Source organism: Homarus americanus, unplaced genomic scaffold, assembly GCF_018991925.1.
Source record: "Homarus americanus isolate GMGI-L3 unplaced genomic scaffold, GMGI_Hamer_2.0 scaffold52512, whole genome shotgun sequence".
Taxonomy (NCBI): domain Eukaryota; kingdom Metazoa; phylum Arthropoda; class Malacostraca; order Decapoda; family Nephropidae; genus Homarus; species Homarus americanus.
The window spans coordinates 13549738-13569941 of record NW_024735442.1 but is presented as its reverse complement, the minus strand read 5'-3'; the positions used below and the strand labels follow the sequence as shown (position 1 = coordinate 13569941).

Genomic DNA, 20204 nt, shown 5'->3' with positions numbered 1-20204 from the left:
CCAACAGGGAAGCATGCTAAGTTCATGCTTGCCTTTATGTCTCATGAGTTAAGGAAGTAGAAGACTGAATAATCAAGGGCATAGAAGCCTGAATAGTCAATGGTTTATGTCCTCAAGTTATTGGAAGCTCCAACTTGTCCCTGAATACGAATTCGCAACTTTCGATTTACACCAGGTACCTACTTTACTGCTAGGTGAACAGGGACTAATGGGGGCTAGGAAGAGTGTCCAAACAACTTCCACCGGCCCGGGAATCGAACCCGTGACATCTCGCTTGCAAAGGCAAGAGCGGTACCACTCTACCACCAGCACCCCGACCATGTAAATGTGAAACTGCGGATAGCGATTACTCTTATAATGAGGACCCCCTGTATTAGTTTTTTTTTTAGCTTATCTTCAATCATAAATTACTTGTTGGTGGACGGGGCATGAAAGAAGAATGAAATAACGAGGTAAAATCACTGCAAACACTGATCATATGACAGTACTGTAATTTCATGTCTACATCCTTTGTAATGTATCATGCCCTTAAAGTCCATGAGCTTAACACACGCTTGGACAGATGCACACCACACGTTACTGTATCCTCCTACTTGGGGATAATAGAAATGAATATACATGACGATGGAGAATATTATTACGTATTAAATTTTTTTGCCCTCTTAAAATGTTTGTTGATGTTTTCAATTCTGTATGCTAGGCCTCCTGTTAGCAATAGCTAACCCTGTTTTGTATACAATAATTGGTATGAAAGGATTATGGTTTGGTTTAGTTACTTATCCCTAATCAATAGTTCTGGTTGTGTTTATAAATTTTAAAGTAATTAACAAAACCAAACCACTCTTTTACCTTTATTTTATGAAAGTGGTACTGATGCTTAAGTTTAAGTAGTTGTTGATATAATACGACAAGTTTTTGGATATTCATAGGAGGGTATAAAGACCGAGTGTCTGAAATCATCGAAGAAAATTTACAATATGATACTACTGCATTAAAAAATCAACACTGCCTTTAAGAAACTAATTTCATCAGCAATATTTGTATGTTTGCTAAATAAAATAAAATAATTTTTTCCATCTTTTTCAGAATTGTGAAGTTTAATATCAAGTTTAGATAGCAGAATAAAGGACACATGAACAATGGGGGACTTAGAACAGTTTGAGGACATGCTGCTGCGAAGTGCTCGTAATGGTGATATAAAAACTGTTGAAGAAATCTTGAAGGCTCATCTGGATGGGAAGGTCAACCTGGACATTAGTTGTAAAGGCAAGTTTTTCTTAATTACTTATGTTTTGTAGGTCTTAGTTAAACACATGTTAGTGTAGGTGTTAGTAAAACACATGTTAGTGTAGGTGTTAGTAAAACACATGTTAGTGTAGGTGTTAGTAAAACACATGTTAGTGTAGGTGTTAGTAAAACACATGTTAGTGTAGGTGTTAGTAAAACACATGTTAGTGTAGATGTTAGTAAAACACATGTTAGTGTAGGTGTTAGTAAAACACATGTTAGTGTAGGTGAAATGTTATTTTTTTTCCTAGTGTTGTAGTTCCGTCCCCAAAATACTGCAGGGTGGTGGGTACAAGGGCAAACATAAACTCTCTTCGTTTATTTTCTTGTAAACTGTTTGCTGCCATATTTTTCTATCCTATACAGTATTTCACGTACAGTAAGGTCTCATTTAACGAGTGACACGCTATCTTCAAAATGTTTTTGTTAAATGAGTTCTACCAAATGCGGCTTATTTTCCCATAGGATCCCATGCGTGATCAATTTGAGTACTGTCCTCATATCTGAGGGTTGGTAACCACATTGCTCCACTCTAAATGTTATCAGGCTATTTTTACCAATCCTCTAAGGTTTTGCATCTCCCTGGGGATCCATTTTTTATTTTTATTCATTCATCCTAGTCTCTGCCTTCCCTTGGCTCTCCTACCTTCAGCTTTGCCCATTAATATTTCTGTTATCACCTCATCTCTGATTACGATATATGACTAAAGTACAAGTATCTCATTTTTCTTTTTTGTACATTTCAAGTAGTTCTCTTGAAGTTTTTGCCAATCTTAGTACAGTACTTCTTCATTTGTTTTCTGTCAGTGTAGCTTATTATTAGCATTTGCCCGGTCCGACTAATTACCCAAATGTACCCAAATATAGCCGCAATGAAGTCAAATAATGGTCCTACATGAATAAATCGGACTGCTAATCACTTCTCGACTAGCATTTGGTGTCATAAAGTAAAAAAAAAATTGGTAAACTTAATTTAATCTTAGTTGTGTTGTTAGGTTAGGTTAGGTACATGCACTTGATCTATTAACTCAGATTAAATTAAGTTTACCAATTTTTTGTGACTTCGTGACACCAAATACTAGTCGAGGTTAGGTTAGGTTAGGTTAGGTAAGGTACATGCACTCGATCTATTAACTCAGATTAAATTAAGTTTACCAATTTTTTGTGACTTTGTGACACCAAATACTTGTCGAGAAGTGATTGGCAGTCCGATTTATTCATCTAGGACCATTATTTGACTTCATTGCGACTACATTTGGGTACATTTGGGTAATTCCTCGCTCCCTCGGTACATGCACGTGATCTATTAACTCAGATTAAAGTAAGCTTTCCAATTTTTTGTGACTTTCTGACACCAAATACTCGTCGAGAAGTGATTAGCAGTCCGATTTATTCATCTAGGACCATTATTTGACTTCATTCCTGCTGTATTTGGCTACATTTGGGTAATTAGTCGGACCCGCATTTGCCTATAACACCACATTTCAAGTGTCCATACTTCTGATCCAAGCATCATTGCATCAGTCCTTGCCATATAAAGCTTTTGAGCAGCCTTTTTCTCAAATTAATATTAATGTCCCTTTTCATTAGGTATTTTTTATTATTAAATGCTGGTTTTGCTTGCCTTATTCTTGTTTTGATTTCTTTTGTACATCTCCTATCACAGCTAATGTTACTTCGTAAATACTGTATATGCTATGCAGATGATACTGCTCTTATCACAGACAGTGAAGAGGAATTACAAAAACTTGTTAACAGATTAGTTGAAAAAGGTGGAAAATATGGTTTAAGAGTTAAAGCTGTAAAGACTAAAGTAATGGTTGTTTCCAAATTAGAAATAAATCCGAAAATAAAAATTATGGTAGGCAACATGGAACTTAAACAAATGGAAAATGGTGTGTAAAGTACTTGCAAGTCTGGCTGAGCGATGCCATCCTGACCAAGAGTTACACAGCCCAACATCGGGCATATCATCACTGTCTTCTTTATAAATGTGGTTACTGTGCAATGCTAGTAGGGAAGCAGATTCAGATGAACTATAGGTGAGGTACTATCCACCTGTTCAACTACTACTGGCTTAATGTAATCACTTGATTTGCTTGTTTGCAAGAAGTCATAATATACATGTTGTCGGTAATAAAAACCAATATTAGCCCACACCTTTTTTAACACTGTCAGCTCCAACTTAAGCTGGGGTGAAATGATTACTTGACCTGCCCCACTTCTGGTACATACAATCCCTGTGCTTCATATTAATGTCTCGGCTCAGTCCTCCTGTAGTTATAACACTTATTACCTAAACAGTATTAAATAAGTGCTTTTGGGTAATTCAAAGAGGGGTAGAGCCTTGATGATGTCAAAATAGCATGGTTTGAGCATACAGTATTTAGATGTTTATTTTTTCCCCAGATATTATTTGTGGTAGAGTGGATTTATTTTATTTTCATTTGTTGTTTATTTTTTTGCAGAAATTGAATTATCTGTACAGTATTGTACATCTTTGGACCATAACATTTGGTGTTTTATATATGTCATAGGAAATACTCGATGGAATGGAAAATACTGTGAAAATTGTTTGTTTTTAGTACTGTACTGCACTGTTCCATGTATGGTATTAAAGTCATGAACCTGGAGGTTGTGGAATTTAATGGTTTACTTTATGGTATTTATGGAAAAAAAGCTAATTTATTGCCAAATGGCTCCTATTTTACAGGGAAGACAAAAAGTAACCAAGGATGGACCCCATTACATTTGGCTAGTTACTTTGGTCACTATGATGTGGCTGAAGCTCTCCTCCAGCATGGCGCAGCCATTGATGAACTAAATGATGCAGGAGACACACCCCTTCATAAGGCTGCATTGACCAACAGAGAGGTAAATATTTCTGGAGTATTACAAGCTTGTTACATTGAATTTAGATATGTGTAGAATACACTATAAATGTTTTTGAAAAAGTCTATAGCATGGCTTCTCTGGAAATATATATGAAACTAATACTTCAGATTAAGTGTTTTTTCCTGTGCATTTTGGAGAAAATTGCAAGGAATCTTGTGTTTTAAACACTGCAAATCGTTACTTGAGAGAAATCTTTCCAAAGTGAGTAAAATAAGTTTATGGCCTAAGGACTTTTGTAAATGACCTGTAGAAGATTAACAAGTTTTACAAAATCTTCATGAAGATTTAAAATGGCCAAATATATTGTGAAGTTTAATGAATATTCATCTACAGTATAATGAGCTACTGCTTCATGTGCTGTCAGAACATAGTGAGAGGAAAATTGTAATACTGGGTGGTAATTTAACCCAGGAGTGGCCAAACATCCATAATGTTGAGTGCTTGGCAGCCTTGAGATAAGTGTGACCCTCAGTTGAAAGTATTTTAAAGTGATGTAAAGTATTGTACATTAAATTATTAAAGACAAAAATGGATTATACAAATATTTCTGTGGTATCATGTAAGTACAGTATAGTAATGTGACCTTTTATGGGTTAACATTAGATTTTCAGAAACACAACCCCCTCATTAAAGGAGAGAATCCTGTGTTCATTGTGTCTAATTATTTTGTGAGTTTTACAAATATAACTTCATGAAATTACGATCAAAGTGGATAAAAATGTCCAGTTTAATAATAATTATTCCTTAAAGAATAAAAAGAAAGGGAAAACTGTTAATATAAGGTAATTTAAGATATAAGGCAGAGTAAGATTACATAGCAATGATGAGAAAGCTGTTGCTGCTAAGGAGTGATTTTTCTTCTGATTTCCAGACACAACGATCATTGAACCGAGAAAGTTCAATTGTCTTGCAACAAAGAGGAATTAAAAATTTTAATTGTTAAATTGAAGAATGGTAAGTCGGGAGATCATGTATTGTGGGATGCCTGTATGTTTAACATAAATACAGGCATCCCTTGGTATCCGATCTCCCAACCTACTGTGATTTTACTCTGCAGTACAGTTTATCATATGAAGTTTAGAGTAGAACAAGAAGCTTTATCTGTTTCTTTGTATGAAACAAACTTGTCCTACCCTGAAGTAGATTACAGTATTTGTTTATAAAACTTCCTATCATTTTGACTACAAGTTATCGTTTATTTTTGCAAGTAAAAATAATTTTTTTTTTAAGACATCATTGCACCAGTTTAAGTAGTTGTTGACAATCAAACTGCATAATTGCTCTCATCTTCATTCTAGGATGTGGTACTGTTACTGTTGGAACACGGAGCCAGCGTAACCACCATCAACGGTGAAGGATTACGCCCTTCAGATCTTCCACGGGATCTCCAGGTGCACTATTAAAATACTTCAAAAGTTTAAGTTAGCTTTAGTAACTCAGAATATTCTCTTTCAAGTAGTTAATTCTTTTCATAATTGTGCTCTAAATACAGTATTATGAGTACAGTGCAGTAATTATATGCTTCATTATTTTATGGTTTTTGGTGCATCAGTGATTGATTTATTACATAGCAACACACTGAACACAGGCCTTCAAATACAATAGGCCAGGCAGGACTTCAGTTTAGGTGGAATGAACCAGTTGTTAACTTGTTTATTAACTCGTTTGTCTTATTTAAACACTCCGGGAATGCATTCCAGATGATATAGCCTTTCTAGTTTTCAGTCTTTCCAAAATTAGGGGATTTTGTGCATAATCTGCATAAATATGGTAAATGATATTGAATTGCAGTGTCTGTCATCACAAGGCTGAGGGGATTTGAGGGTCTAGCCATGAAATATAAAAAAATACTGAACTAAACACATTTGAACTGTTTCAACATGTGAACCAGGTATTGACTTTGGTTAGTGTTATTCTATAATATACCATCTCAAACCTCTAACTACCCTTGGAAATATTGACACTGTCTGGTATTGTCATTTAAAGAACTCAAACAAAACTTTTAAGAGAGTATCAGAAAGACTGTAGAACAGATAAAACATTAGAAAATATAAAACAATTATGTCAGCAATACATTGAAGGCGTTGTGCTGCACTGTACGATAACTTGGCTGAGACAGTGACGGCCATATTCTGTGCAGACCTTGACTTAAGTGCAGAGGTTGTATGACATAACTTCACACACACAAAAAAAAAAATAGTGAGGAAAAAAAATAAGTGGCCTTGAGGGAAGTAATAACACTACCACATTTGAACACAAACTAGTTATTTTTGTCAAGGAGCATCTGTTCACAAATTGGATATCAAATATTTCAGATCTGAGCATTCTACTTGTTAACTTTTTACAACTCAAGCCTTGAGGCCAGGGGAAGGGGAACAGTTTCCTTAGCCTCAAATTTAAGTGACCCCAAAAAGGCAAGGTAAAAAGACCTTACTGCATTAATAATATGTGTGTGAAATCTGTAAAGGAACAGAAAAGTCGAAAATGGTACAGAGTATGTGAAAATTGGCAGTACAGTGCAGTGGTAGCATACCTACTTCTCAACATTGGGTCCTGAGATCAATCCCAGGTGAAATAAGAGAATGGTGTTGTCCAGTTTGATCTGACCGAACTTTTGTACGTTTTCTCTGGGTACACACTCTGGTACACATAAGAAATGTAGATACTGGTAGTGAGACAAGAAGTTTTTTTTTTTCATTCCTTCCCATTATTGAAAGCTTTTCATGAGTTAAGAAAGCATTTATCTTTTGCAGAAAAATTATCTCAAGTTCCTGGTTAACTTGCATAACCATCATTCAAATAGGGGCAGTGTGGCTATGATTTATTATGCTTTTTTTGTGCAGTGTTCTTCAATTTTGAACACTTCTCATTATTTTTCCTGGTTGTACCAGAAGTCAGTTCAGTCGATAAATAAACCTTTTAAACTTTGGTTAATTTTCTTTTTTGACTTCTGGTTTCTAATCCCTTAGTATTTTGTATTGAATTACACTTCTTCAATACAGTGTATATTTTTTTTTATATCGCCGTGTTTTTACAGTATTTCTTAAATGTTCTCGGGCTCTATTTAGTGAAATAACCCAAGGCCACTATATTTATACAAGGGTATGAAGACAAAACACCATTTTAAAACTATGACTGAAGCAGAGCTGTTCTGCACAGGTCCACAAGTCGTACACGTGGGTAAATTTGACAGCTTCGGTGTAATTCTGAAGTTTGGGTCTAAACATCCAATAATTGCCAAGTAATATGCCATTGCCAAAAATGTCCAAATTATCGCAAAGCCCAAATTAGTGAAGGCGGAATTAGAGGAGTTAAAGTGGACTTTGTGAAGCTAAGCTACTACCAAGGCTCACAATTACTGTACTGTATTAAGCACAGTTCATCCCACTCTTTGACCATCAAATGAATCCATAAGAACACTGCAGAGGAAGAATTTAAAATTTTAAGGGTGGAACATCCTAATGGTGTGATTAAAAGCTATATCTATTCTGATACTAAACCAGTAAACACATAAAAATAACTAATAGTCTATAGAAATATCATTTACAGTGGGGTATGCTGTAACGAATCTAATTGGTTCTAGAACCTCGTTCGTTATAGCAATCGTTCGTCATAGGGGTAATCCGTTCTAGGCCCCCAAATGCAACCACTTAACAATGAAAAATATAATATAAAATTGTAAAAATTGTAAAAAAGTGCATAAATGTGCATTTAAACTCCTGAAATAAAGAATATCATTAATACTTGTAATAAAAAATAATAAATTAGTACAAAAAAATGATAAAAAATACTGTTCGTTGTAGGAGTTTCGTTCGTTATAGCATTCTCAATTTTATAGGTAAAACCGTTGGTTATAGGAATATTCGTAGTAGAATCCGTTCGTTATAGCATACCTTACTATATTACCTTAAAAATCCAATGAAGGAAGTTATCATGTGTTGACAAGCCAGCTGGATGTGTGTGTATAGTAGGTTCTTTCCGATGTTAGACTCTACTCTTTTGATCACTCACCTTTACTTCATTAAAAACAGAGAGGGTAAGAGTGATATACAGTACAACAGTTCAATATAAAGCATGTATTTGCAAATTTACATTTCCATCACCACGCATACAAATTTAGGTGCAAGGTGTGATCAGAGCTAGTGGTTCAGGTCCTGCTGTGAAGTGTTCCAGGTGAACCCTGTGACAGGTGTAGGAGGTGAACCAGTTTTGTCACCGTCACAGACACAGGGTATAGCGCTGGTTGCCAGTAGAGGAAGTAGTGAACACTGGAGGTGTTTTGACATACTGTACACAGGAAAAAAGGCTGTAACAAGAATTGCAGAACATAAGAATCATATAATATATGACATAGAGTTTCCTCAATTTCTAATTTGGCGGTTGGCTTAGAATGACACTCACGAGAAGGTGAAGCACAGTGATCACACGAGCAAGTGTCAGTGGTGGAGAACAAACTTTGAATTCGACAATCCCAGACATTACCTTTCCCGATACCTCAGCACATGCGCCGTTGTGCAAATGGCCAATCAAATACAAGCAATTACAGTAAACAGTTGAGCATGTACGAGTTAGATGTATATTACCATCAATTACAATGAGGTACAAATAGTTGAAAATCTATTACAAATTTAAGTAAACATTACAGTGATGTATATTTTATAATGAATAATCAACCTTACAACCAATTCCCTGATAGTGTAGCTGGGTACAGTTGGATGTTTCTGTTTGGCCAAGTGAGAAGCAATGAGAGGTGTGTCCCTAAAACCCCCACTGTGATTGGTGGGTGCTTCAGGGTGTAAATATTTATTAATAGTTATTAGCTACAAATTAAGAATCTCAGAACTTTAGAGGTACATAACTGTGACTACATCACTGAATATTTTAAAGGATTCTTGATGAAACCAGGTGAGGAGCAATTTTAAAACGGTTATATTTCTCAGAGGTAAAATGCTCTCCACCCCTACACTATAACATGAGTGCATTGTCATGTGCACATTATCAAGGGTCACTCACCAATACCTCATAAGCCATGAATAGTTTTAATAAAATAACCTATTTTATATCAAGAGCATGTTCTACCACAGTACAGCTCACTTTTATGCAACAGGTAACAAAGCTGATAGTTGCTGCAGAGAAGACTGAACAAAGAAGAAAAGAAGAGAGAATCTTGCATTATGCAAGAGAGGGAAAAGCAGAGGAAGTGACAAAGTTGGTAAGAAGGATTTTCTCTTTTTTTCCTTTTTTTTTTTGAGCATTTGGCGTATGTCCCAACAGTTGATAAAAATAACAGCGTAAATATATTTTTAATCTTCTCTTATATCTGAGTTGGTTGGCCACAACAGAAGAGCCCCAGGCTGCTCCCCCAGTACATATCTCCTTTGCCTTTTCCATTCTCCTTCCACCATTTTCTCCTAAATACAGCTACTCCTCGACTTACGACCTACGACCACCCGCACATACGGCCGCCTCAGTCGTACCAAAATTTTTTCAAATTACTTATTTTCGAGTCTCTACGTTAGTGATTGCGCTGTGTACTGACAAAATTTTCGTTTGTAATTCACTTTAAAATGGCTGGCAAGCTTAAAAGCGAGAGTTTTGTGGTGCTGAGAAGAAAAAGAGACACCCATTTTAGATTTTCTATGTATTATTTAAGCATTTTCGACTTGCGACCTGGATTTGGGTCCCTAACCCCGTCGTAAGTCGAAGAGCAGCTGTATAGTATTTCAATCTTCCTTTCCCCATACTGTAGTAGCTGCTTTCCCTCTACATGAGGTATACGTGAGGACATAAGTTCTGTCTCCCTCCCAGCCACAATGTGACTTCAAAACATCTTAGGTTCAAACATGAAGCAAAGCAGCAGAAGGAAGTGCCTTTTTGAACCAACAAATGTCACACCAAAATGTTTATCAGGAGAGATGGGGAGAGGGGGTGAAATGGAGGAAGGTTGCAGGGATGGACAATGATGTAATGAAATCTCTTTACATTGGTAATGTTAGGATTATGATAGAGATGGTTTTCAATAATACTGTTAATGAAAATTCAGTAACAATACTTTTATATGCATGGTTAAGAATAATATGAACAAATATTCAAAGGTTGCAGCAGGAACAGTGATCCTTATTTTACATTAGGGATATGTTCCGGAGAAAAGTGACAATGAAATGTTTTATAGTGAGAAATTTTTCCCCTTAAGAATTGATGTAATTACGAGTGCAGTGGAGACATGATAATTTGTGGGTTAGGTACCAGAAGGCATTGCTGATTATCAGATTGTGAATTATAGTTAATTGATATAAATAGAAATAATTAGTTTGGTTCCAGAGGCAAAAAAATACCGATAAACTGTTCCAAAACTGCTTTCATAAACACTAAACATCATACATAAAACATACAGTAACACTTGGATAGTGTACAAAAGTAGATATTTATAACATAAACAGCTCCTTCCCTTCTCATCATCCTGTGGGTGACATCAATACACCAACATGAAGACAGGCAGGTGCTGGTTGGCTGGTCTATGTAAACAAAGCATCGGGCATTTAATATGACACAATAAGTCATTTGCGGTCAAGTGTGGAACTTTTTTATTGGGGGTGTGGGAATCTCATCACCAAATGAACCTAAATAATATGGGAATTATGGTGAAATTGCATGTTGTTGTCATAAAGGGGTCATGGGCTTGTGGGAATTAATTTTATAGTTTATTTTCTTTATTTCTAAGTCACATTAGAGCATTGAAATGAAATTTCCACAACTTTTATGGCTTCTTGTGTAACTGGCATGTGCATAGCCTTCTCACAGCTGACAAGTGCCCGTGTGTTATGGTGATTTCTAGACTCAGTATTTTCCCCCCCCTCCTCACAATATACCCCTCACAATATACCCCTACACTCTTTATTTTATCTTATATCTGTACTGTATATTACTCTATAGTCTACAGTATTTTATTTATTCATAAGGCACAATAGTTCATTCTGTGTTTACTTACACAACAATGGCATTAGTGCTCAGTTGTGTGAGAGGTGGCTGACATATTTTGGTGTGGTAAAAACTTAACACTTGTAGGGCACGTTTATTACAGTAGTACTTATTATGTTAACATTTAAAAAAATAATTCTCTCGTATGTAACGAATTGGATCATACATATTAAGTTGTCAAGAGTCATCAGCTGCAAAAGGATGAATAATTCATCTCTGATTGGTGGTTTTGGTTTCAATAGTATGTGTAATGCAGGAAGAGTTGGAATGCAGAATAATAGTTTTGGTAAATATTGCTACATTATTTTATTGCAGTAACGTATAAACAATACAAAATTAACATCAATACTGGATTACATACAGATGCATTTACCCTCAAGATATGAAATGGATATCATTGCGTATATTATACTGTACTGCACTACAGTGTTGCTGAAACAAAACAGTACACTTATTCAGATAGTTGATTATAAATTTATTTAATTTATATATACTGTAATATGCAATGATGTCTTTATTACTGCTAATATTTTATCATCACATAAAACCTTTTATGCTAATGATGTGATTATGGGTATTTACTTTTAATACAAGGTCCAGCTTCCTGAGGAGTGTCAGCCACTTCACTAATTCTCCTGGGTCGGAATTCCGCTAAGTTTAGGCACATGTTAGGACACTGTCTCACTGATTCCCACACCTCCCAGGCCTTTCTTTCAATGGTGTTGCAACAAACTTAATCACTCTCATCCTACTCATGACACATGATGACCCATAAATTCTTGATGGGGCTCATCATATCACAGCCCTTGGACGGTCAATCGAGGACTTCTACTTCCAGGTGCTGAATTATCCAGTCCATCACCACATTCTTCATGTGGATGGGACTCCTGTTTTGCACGAGTGTAATAGGATGTGGATGAGGCAATGCAGTGGTTTGCACCGAGGGCAAAAATTCTTCTTCGAAAACACTACCGTAATTTTCGCCTGTGAACTTTTCCTCTAGTCTCACCAGCTCCCCAGGTCCAAAGGCCCACATCCAGCCCCAAAAATTTGCTGTCACTCTGGATGTGTTGAGCACCATAGTGAGTGTTGACTGGTCTCCAGCACATTCTTTCTGTGCTTGGAATAGTCGTTCTTTCTTTTCTATCACATAACAATGGATGTCATTTTCATGGATGCGCTGTCGTGGTTCGTGGGTAGCAAGGAAGCTGCAGACCCCGTGTGACCTGAACTGCAGACAAGTTTGGTTGGTCCTGTATGGTGTCCAGTATATGAATGACATCTTCATGCATGGTAACTCGTGGTCTCCCACTACGAAACATGGTTTTAAGAGAACACTCCTCCTGCCTCTGTTGAAACCCTCTGTTGGCAGTTCTGACGTAGAGACCTGTCATATTTGCAGTTACTCTTTAAAGCTTTCCACTCTCCTTCATCCTGGAGATTCATCCCCGGGTAGCAAACATACTACAGTATATATTATAGCAATAAGAGTGAATGAAAGTGGAATGTATACGTGTGTGATCTTAACCCCTTGTGTATGATGTCATCTCTGAGCTGAATAAAATCGTCTGGCGTCTGTCAAAGAAGATATAACAAGTGGCGTCCTCGCAGTGAAGGCTATCCTGTATAATGGCTGGAAACATCTTGAAAGAGTTAAAAAAAAAAAATTACCTATGGCGGAAGGAAGAGGGTGGCAATTTAATGAGGGAGCCTGAAACTTAAATGAGTATGGGCATTATAATTAAGTCTGTTCTGGCCAGTCTGCTAGAGAGTGCCATCAAGAGTGAAATCCCCTGGCTCTCACAAGGCTCAGCCATGCCATACACAGGCCAACTGGCCTATTGCAGACTCCTTATATTCTTATGTATCAATATTTTTTCTGGCTAAATAAACTATTTAAATTTCAGTGTACCAAATTCAGTTTTCAATAATATTTATTTGGAATGTGAGATGATAAATTGGATACAGTGTTATATAGAATAACTAGATCTAATGGTAGATAGAAATTGCATGCATAATATCACAGAGTGTCAAATGCAGTACATAAGTACAGTACAGTACTGATATTGTCCCTGTACTCTATTTAGGTTTTGAGAATTAAAATTTGGTATTTTAATGTTTCAGTTACGAGAAGCAGGAGCTCCCAATGTGAACTGTGTGGACTCTCAGGGCAACACCAGTTTACATTGCACTGCCTACCGGGGCCATATTGATGTTGCTGTTGTATTGTTACAAAATGGCTGTGATCCCTCTATCAGAAACTTAAATGGCAAGTTATTTTTTCTTCCTTTTGTCGTAGAAAAACTTTTTATGCAAATGTATTTTTAGTTAGACTATTTATAAGACTATGCCTAAGTAAGTCCTTTATATTTATATTGTAAATTGTTTTATGGGAAAGAACATGTTAGACAAAGTAGGAGAAAAAGACTTGACAATATACAGTTCAGTGAGTGAGGCATTAAATAAAACACTGAACCCTTTCATCTTTACTTATTTTTACTTTATGCTCTTGGCCTCTGATCAACCTGTTAGTTACTTGGGTGGTTGGTCACATCTCTTTTGTATACTGTTGGCAAATACTGGACATGCAATTGCTCTAGATTGTACCTAAACTTGTGCCAGTGTTGGCCAAGTCAGGTCTTACTATAATTAAACTCACACTTGGTGTCATCACAAAATTCTATGGCAGATTATTCCAAGAGTTCAAAACTCTCACTCCAGAAGAGTTATCTCTGACAATTTCTGAACTTTTGGCTTCTTTAACCTGAGGCTGTGACCTCTAATGGGGCAAGCATCTGCCAGCTCCAGGTATGAACACTCAACTGAGTAATGTCCTCTGAAATGGTTTTAAATTTCTATTAGAATACCCCTTGCCTGTCTATTGTAAAAGCTAGGCAACTGTAAGTGTTCTAATCTCTTGTTACAATTGGCTGAAGAAATGATGTCACCGTTTTCAGTATGATTCGTTCAAATAGTGGTATCTGGCAACGTGGCAGGAGCCAAGTGTGTGACTGACCAGAGACCGATGGGCCGGACGCTTTTGTAGTAAGATGGTACATTAATGAACTCCTGAGCCAAATTTCTCACGACATAACTTTTTCTGGCATTCCCTCATACTTTTGCAGGTAAATGGCATCCAGATAGGTAGCAAAATTAAATGGGCTATATCCCATGTTTGAAAGATGAAGAAAATGCATACAGGGTTCAAGAACAACATTCTTCGGTTTTTCTTGAATACTTATCAATGATACTTTCATAGTCTGGTTTGATGTTTTTGTGGACAAACATAATAATGAGACCATTGAGTCTGTCTTGCTGCATTGTGGACCTCATGACCAGTTTTCACTCGTTTCATTGCTGAGTTACTACGTTCAACTCCAGCACTGGTCACTGGAATGATCAACAGCATGTATGGGATCCTCATCTGAGGAGTTGATGCAATTGTGTCCTGCAGATTGTTAGGTTTGGAGTCTGCACATTCCCATTTCCTTTTCCAGATGTGAACTTCAGCATGTAGAGATGATGGGAATGGAAAATCTTCACCAAAGTGCTGTTCTAGGTCAGTCACCTCTTCATCAGAGAGGTTGTCAGTATTACCAGTGGCTTGAAGTGTGATTCCAGTTGTTGGAGCATGTCATCTAGGAATGAGATGAATAGGACATGTCTGTAATAGACCTCTGGTGTGTCTCCTGGTACCTCCTTATCTGCTGCCCATAACATTGGGTATAGCCAGTGTTGTCCCAGCCACTCCAGCTATCTGTTCAATGGTCTAAAAGATCTTGGAGTACACAGACACTGACCTGAGTATGTACTTTTCTGCTTGAACTTCTCCATGAGTTCTGACCACATCTTCAGTTGAACCCTGCAGAAGCTGACTCAGGCCCTTGGTGTAGGCTAAGACTTTGCGATTCACTTGGAATGCTGTGATGAATTGTGAGCTTGTGATTGAACACAGCAGGCCAATGACTTCAGTCACGGCCTTGACATTCCATCTGTGGCCCTCATTATTGCCGAGTCTCGTTAAGCAGTCAAAGATGGCTTCATACATATGATGGAAGTCCTCCAAGGCTGTGTGGCACTCAACCCACCTTATTTCACAAAGAAGCTTGAATTTTTCTGGTTTCAAGAATGGCTGTCCCTAACTATTTCTTTCTGCATTGAGTGCGTGCAGTGTTTTTTCCAGATGTAACTGTCGTTTCAGTAAATACTTGAACTAAATTCTCAGTCCCTGCACATTGGACATTATGTTTGTCATCTCTGGGAGCTTACTTGCTTTGCTCAGGGTCATGTTAAGGCTATGGCTAGCACAGTGGTTGTAGTTGGCCTTAGGAACCACTTTCTGGAAATTTGCGGCATACCCATTGGTTTCCCTAGCCATGTTCTCTGCACCATCATAATTCTGTGCTCTACACAACTGAGGGTCCAGATGCAGTCCTTTGATGCAGTCAAGCAATTTTTGGCATATTGCTGTGCCTGTAATCTCCTCACAAGTAACAAACGCCATTAATCTCTCAACAGGTTCATTTTCGTTTAGGTACCTGATCACTATGCCCAACTGTTCCACATTGGTAATATCTCTGACTTCATCAGCCTGCATTCCAAAAAATGTTACCCCATGGTCAGTCAATTGCATCATGATTTTTCACCATTTCTTTTGGCATGTCTTCTTTGACACATATAAGAAGCTCATTCTTCATTGTTTTTTAAATGTATTGGGTATTTATTGACTGTCTCAAAATGTGAGAGTTCCTTGTCCACCGACACAACACACAAGTTGAGGAGATCTCTGAAATTTCAATGGTCAATAGATTTTAATGTAGAATCATCACCGTGGCCCCTTAATGATACCCCCTTCCTCCTACAGAACTCGATGCACCTGATGATAGAAAGGAGAAACATTCTGTTCTCCACTTGTTTTGACACCTCACTGGTTATTGTCTGGTTGATGTGGGATTCTCATGTGTTTTTACAAAGCCTTGTAATCTTGGCCTCAGACTTCAAATGATAGACAACTTTGAGTGATTCTTCAAGTCTTCTGTTGCATCCTTCCAATTATTGCAAGGCTTGTCAGTCAGTAGGTGGCTGAAGGTGGATTGGCTTTATGTGGGGAAGAGAATACACGAAAGGGAGAGGAGACCATCTGCTGCTGGTTAATATGCCTTAGTGTAATACTGATTCAGATACTCAAATCTGCATCGTCTGGTTTGGTGACCAGATTTCCTCTTCGAATCCTTCTATGTCTTCATTGGGAAAACATAACTAGCATCAGGCTTGCAGTTCTTTATTAAAGAGCGCTGCTTTAAAAGATACATTACGATCTACAGGGACTACACTTTATTGCTGTAATTGAAGGTTTTAAAAAAAAAAAAAAAATTGTGGCTAAAAAGGGGTTGTGCACCCACCATGCCCCCTCTGGATCCACCCCTGGATATAATAAGGCAATTGGTTAAGAGATTTTGCTGGTGGAGATGAGTCTACTTGTCCCCAGTGTGTCTGAGGAGTAAGTAATATGGTGACTGTAGGAGAATGATGACACAGTGAAAGCTTATTTGTCGACTTAATAACAATGTGGGTGTTAAAGAATAATGAAGTAAGTTAGTGAAATAAGTAATCATATTGGTATTAAAAAGAAGCTGCATTATTTTAGCATATCATTATTATCACGAAAAATTATGAAATTGATGATTTTTTTGTAACTTTGGATTTTTCATTTCTAAATTGAAAATGGAACAAAAGTTATTTTTTCATAACTTTGGATTTTTGTAAACTGAACCTCCATAAAGCAAGGACTCCCTGTACTTTATAACAAAGACTGCAAAGAAATGCATAACAGATGCAATGGGTTGCATAAACATTGGTAAATGCAGGTTGACTCTTCAGCGCAGCTGGTTGGACTAGTCAGCATGACCTGTCCACACATCTAAACCTGTAACCCATAAACTTCTTTTTTCTCACAAATCACTGTTAAGTTTTTAGCTATAATATTAAAAACAATCCAAGCAAAATTGTTTACTGTATGAATGTCTATGAACATAACTAAACCTGCTTTGACTATGTGGCAGAAAGTGTTGATGTTAGTGAATGAGAGAATGTTTTATTTACAGTGCTATGGCCGTAGATCAAACCAAACTTTACCAAAGCCTAAAGTACTGAGGAATACTTAAGGTAAAATCAAGTTTACTGTTAAAAGCTCTTAAATGCAAGTAGAAAAATAGTACGATAGACTGAGGTTATTGTGATGTATGAAGGCCTAGGCATCTGAAAACTGAAACCCATTCAACCTCTTGGTTTTTGGATAAAGTATCATTGATCTGTACATGTATTTATTTACATCATTTATTTTTCCACAGGCCAAACTGCATATGATATGGCTCAGACACAGCAGATGCAGCAGGTTCTTAAGGTACAGCCAGTACGGAGTTTCCATCACAGTGTTTCCAGGTTTGAAGGACCACTTCTGCGGCAGATGCGTATTTTAGGTTGGAGAATGGTTTGGGTGAGTCTCAAGCCTGTGTTTTAACTTGCTAACATGTACAGAGTCAAAATGTTTAAGGTGTTACTTTGTTTCTTTTATTAATACAGTCTGGGAAAAGACATATAGTTTTTGTTATAATGGGGGGAAAAATGGGAAGTGATGAGGAGGTGGGACTGACTGTAAGTGAGCTGAAGAATGGTAAGGTACCAAGAGCGGATGGATGGAATATTTGGAAATGGCAGAAATGTTCAGTATGAATGGTGGAAAAGAGATTGAATGAATGACAAAACTGTTGCATCCCCAAAGGAGGAATATAATTAGGAATTATATGATTACAAATCCATAAAATTATGGGAAAATAAGGGTTGGGGTTCAGGAGCCACTGATACCTTCCAGTACTAAAAATGTTATCTCCCATATGCACTAGGGCCTTTGTAAATCATTATATAAACATAAAATTCCTAATTAATTTTGCAAAAAGCATAACTATTCAAAAACCTAAAAAAAAATATTTTGGGGGGTTTAAAGGCCTCTTTTCATCAACTAAGACCAAACATTTTTTATTATATGTTTTACGGAATTTTGCTTTCAAATTTCAATGTTGGGGATCAAAATAAAAACAGAAAATTGTGGCCAATCTATAAAATCTACAAATGTAATGATTCAGACATGAAATCCATTTTGTTCCAGATGTTTTATGATAGTACATACTGTACTGCCTGCCAGGATGACACAAATAACATATAAAATTAATAATTTCTGTTGAACCAATCCCCCATATTTTATTTCTCTTAAGCCTTTAGATTTACAGTACCAACCACAGGGTTTGCCAGGAACCTATCCCCCACAGTTGGTGAGGGACTACTGTATTAGAGTTAAAGTAAATAAATAAATTACAGTACATGTTTCTACCCAAAATTACAAGTTTAAAAATACTGTACTTTATACCCTGTGATAATTATTATTATTTTTTTTTTTACTTTCTGTATATAAGACTGAGTACCGGTATGTATGTAACTGAGTAAAGAACATGAAGAAAATTACTTACGTATATCTACTTAAAATTGTGAGTTGAAAAATAACCATAGCATAACATATAGCTCATAGATGGGGAATTTTTGGAAAAATCCGTGCTCGGCCCGGGAATTACTTTTGGCATTCATTTTAAATAATTTGTTCCAGAACATAGCCGGTTTTTGGAATGTTCCACATACCGGGACGTTGGATAAACGGTCCCACACTTGTAATTGAATATTTAAAAAATCTTTGTTGATCTTTCTTGAAAAGATAGGCATCACATTCTGGGGTTTGAACAAAAATACATATTTTGAGATAAGGGAGCCATTGAACTGGAAATCAGCTGCTCCTTTAGTGCTATAAGGGCCAATGTTATCAACTCATTACGTGCATAGCACCGAGCAAATATTTTGAGCCAGTGTCAGTCATGAAAAATTGTGTGAAAGAAGGGTCAGTGTCAACAAAGACTGCAAGTTATGAAGAAAAAGTACCCATTGAAGAAAAAAAGCAGAGCACCATGAACTGGCAGAAATGGCATTTGAACAAAAAAAGATCCAATTACAGTGGGGTATGCTATAACGAACGGATCCTACTACGAATATTCCTATAACGAATGGTTTTACCTATAAAATTGAGAATGCTATAACGAACGCAACTCCTACATTGAACGTGGATGAATACGGGACTATTTCGCCTGGCGCATGAATATTGTTGTGCCGTGATCCACAACAAGAATGTCAGGCGCCATCTTTGTCTCATTGTGTAGCCAGTGCACCACTGTTATTGTTGAAATTTCGTCTTTTGATGTGGAAATTCGCGTTATTTGTATAACTATTTTGTTATACAAGTATACAATTGTAACAATGAGTCGTCCAAAGCAAGTGAGAAAGCTAATAACCCTTGAAACTAAGAAAGAAATTATAAAGAAACGTGAGAATGGAAGAAGCATTGCGAAACTTAGTGATGAATATGGGATGGCTAAATCGACTATATGTACGATTTTGAAGAATAAAGAGGAGTTAAAAACTGTGCAAGTGGCTAAGGGAATCTTTAGACTTAGCAAAGCAATGTGTAATGTGATTGAAGAGATGGAAAATTTACTCTTAGTGTGGATAAAGGAGAAAGAAATGGCAGGTGGTAACATTAGTGAAGCTATAATTTGTGAGAAGGCCAGACAATTGTTTGAGGACCTTAAAACCAAGACTCCCAGTGGAAGTGATAGTGATGTGCCAGTGTTTAGGGGTACCTCTATGCTGAATAACACTAAGGTAAGATAAAGTACCTTATTTTTTACATTTTCCACAGAATTTTTTCAGTGTTAAGTGGTTATATTTGGGGGCCTGGAACGGATTAATCCTATAACGAACAAATGCTATAACGAACGAGGTTCTGGAAAAATTACGTTCGTTATAGCATACCCCACTGTATGTGTATACTGAGAACAGTACATTGTTTGACCTTCAGAAAGTATTATCTCACCCACTGGGAGTTACCTTTTAAAAGAGACAGCTTACAATTTTCAATTTAACTATACTGTACTGTACAGGTATCC

At 36.8% G+C, this 20204-nt stretch overlaps 1 protein-coding gene across 2 annotated transcripts in view; it reads left to right on the top strand.

The window, feature by feature from the left end:
* Window positions 1-20204, top strand: part of LOC121871032 (oxysterol-binding protein-related protein 1-like) — a 175781-nt gene that overhangs the window by 1151 nt on the left and 154426 nt on the right. For both annotated transcript variants that reach the window (XM_042373093.1, XM_042373094.1), the window contains exons 2-7: window positions 1087-1266; window positions 4001-4161; window positions 5481-5573; window positions 9290-9394; window positions 13285-13429; window positions 17511-17656. In XM_042373093.1, the coding sequence (XP_042229027.1) occupies window positions 1140-1266; window positions 4001-4161; window positions 5481-5573; window positions 9290-9394; window positions 13285-13429; window positions 17511-17656 (777 nt within the window). In that variant the 5' untranslated portion in view covers window positions 1087-1139. The remainder of the gene's footprint in view (window positions 1-1086; window positions 1267-4000; window positions 4162-5480; window positions 5574-9289; window positions 9395-13284; window positions 13430-17510; window positions 17657-20204) is intronic.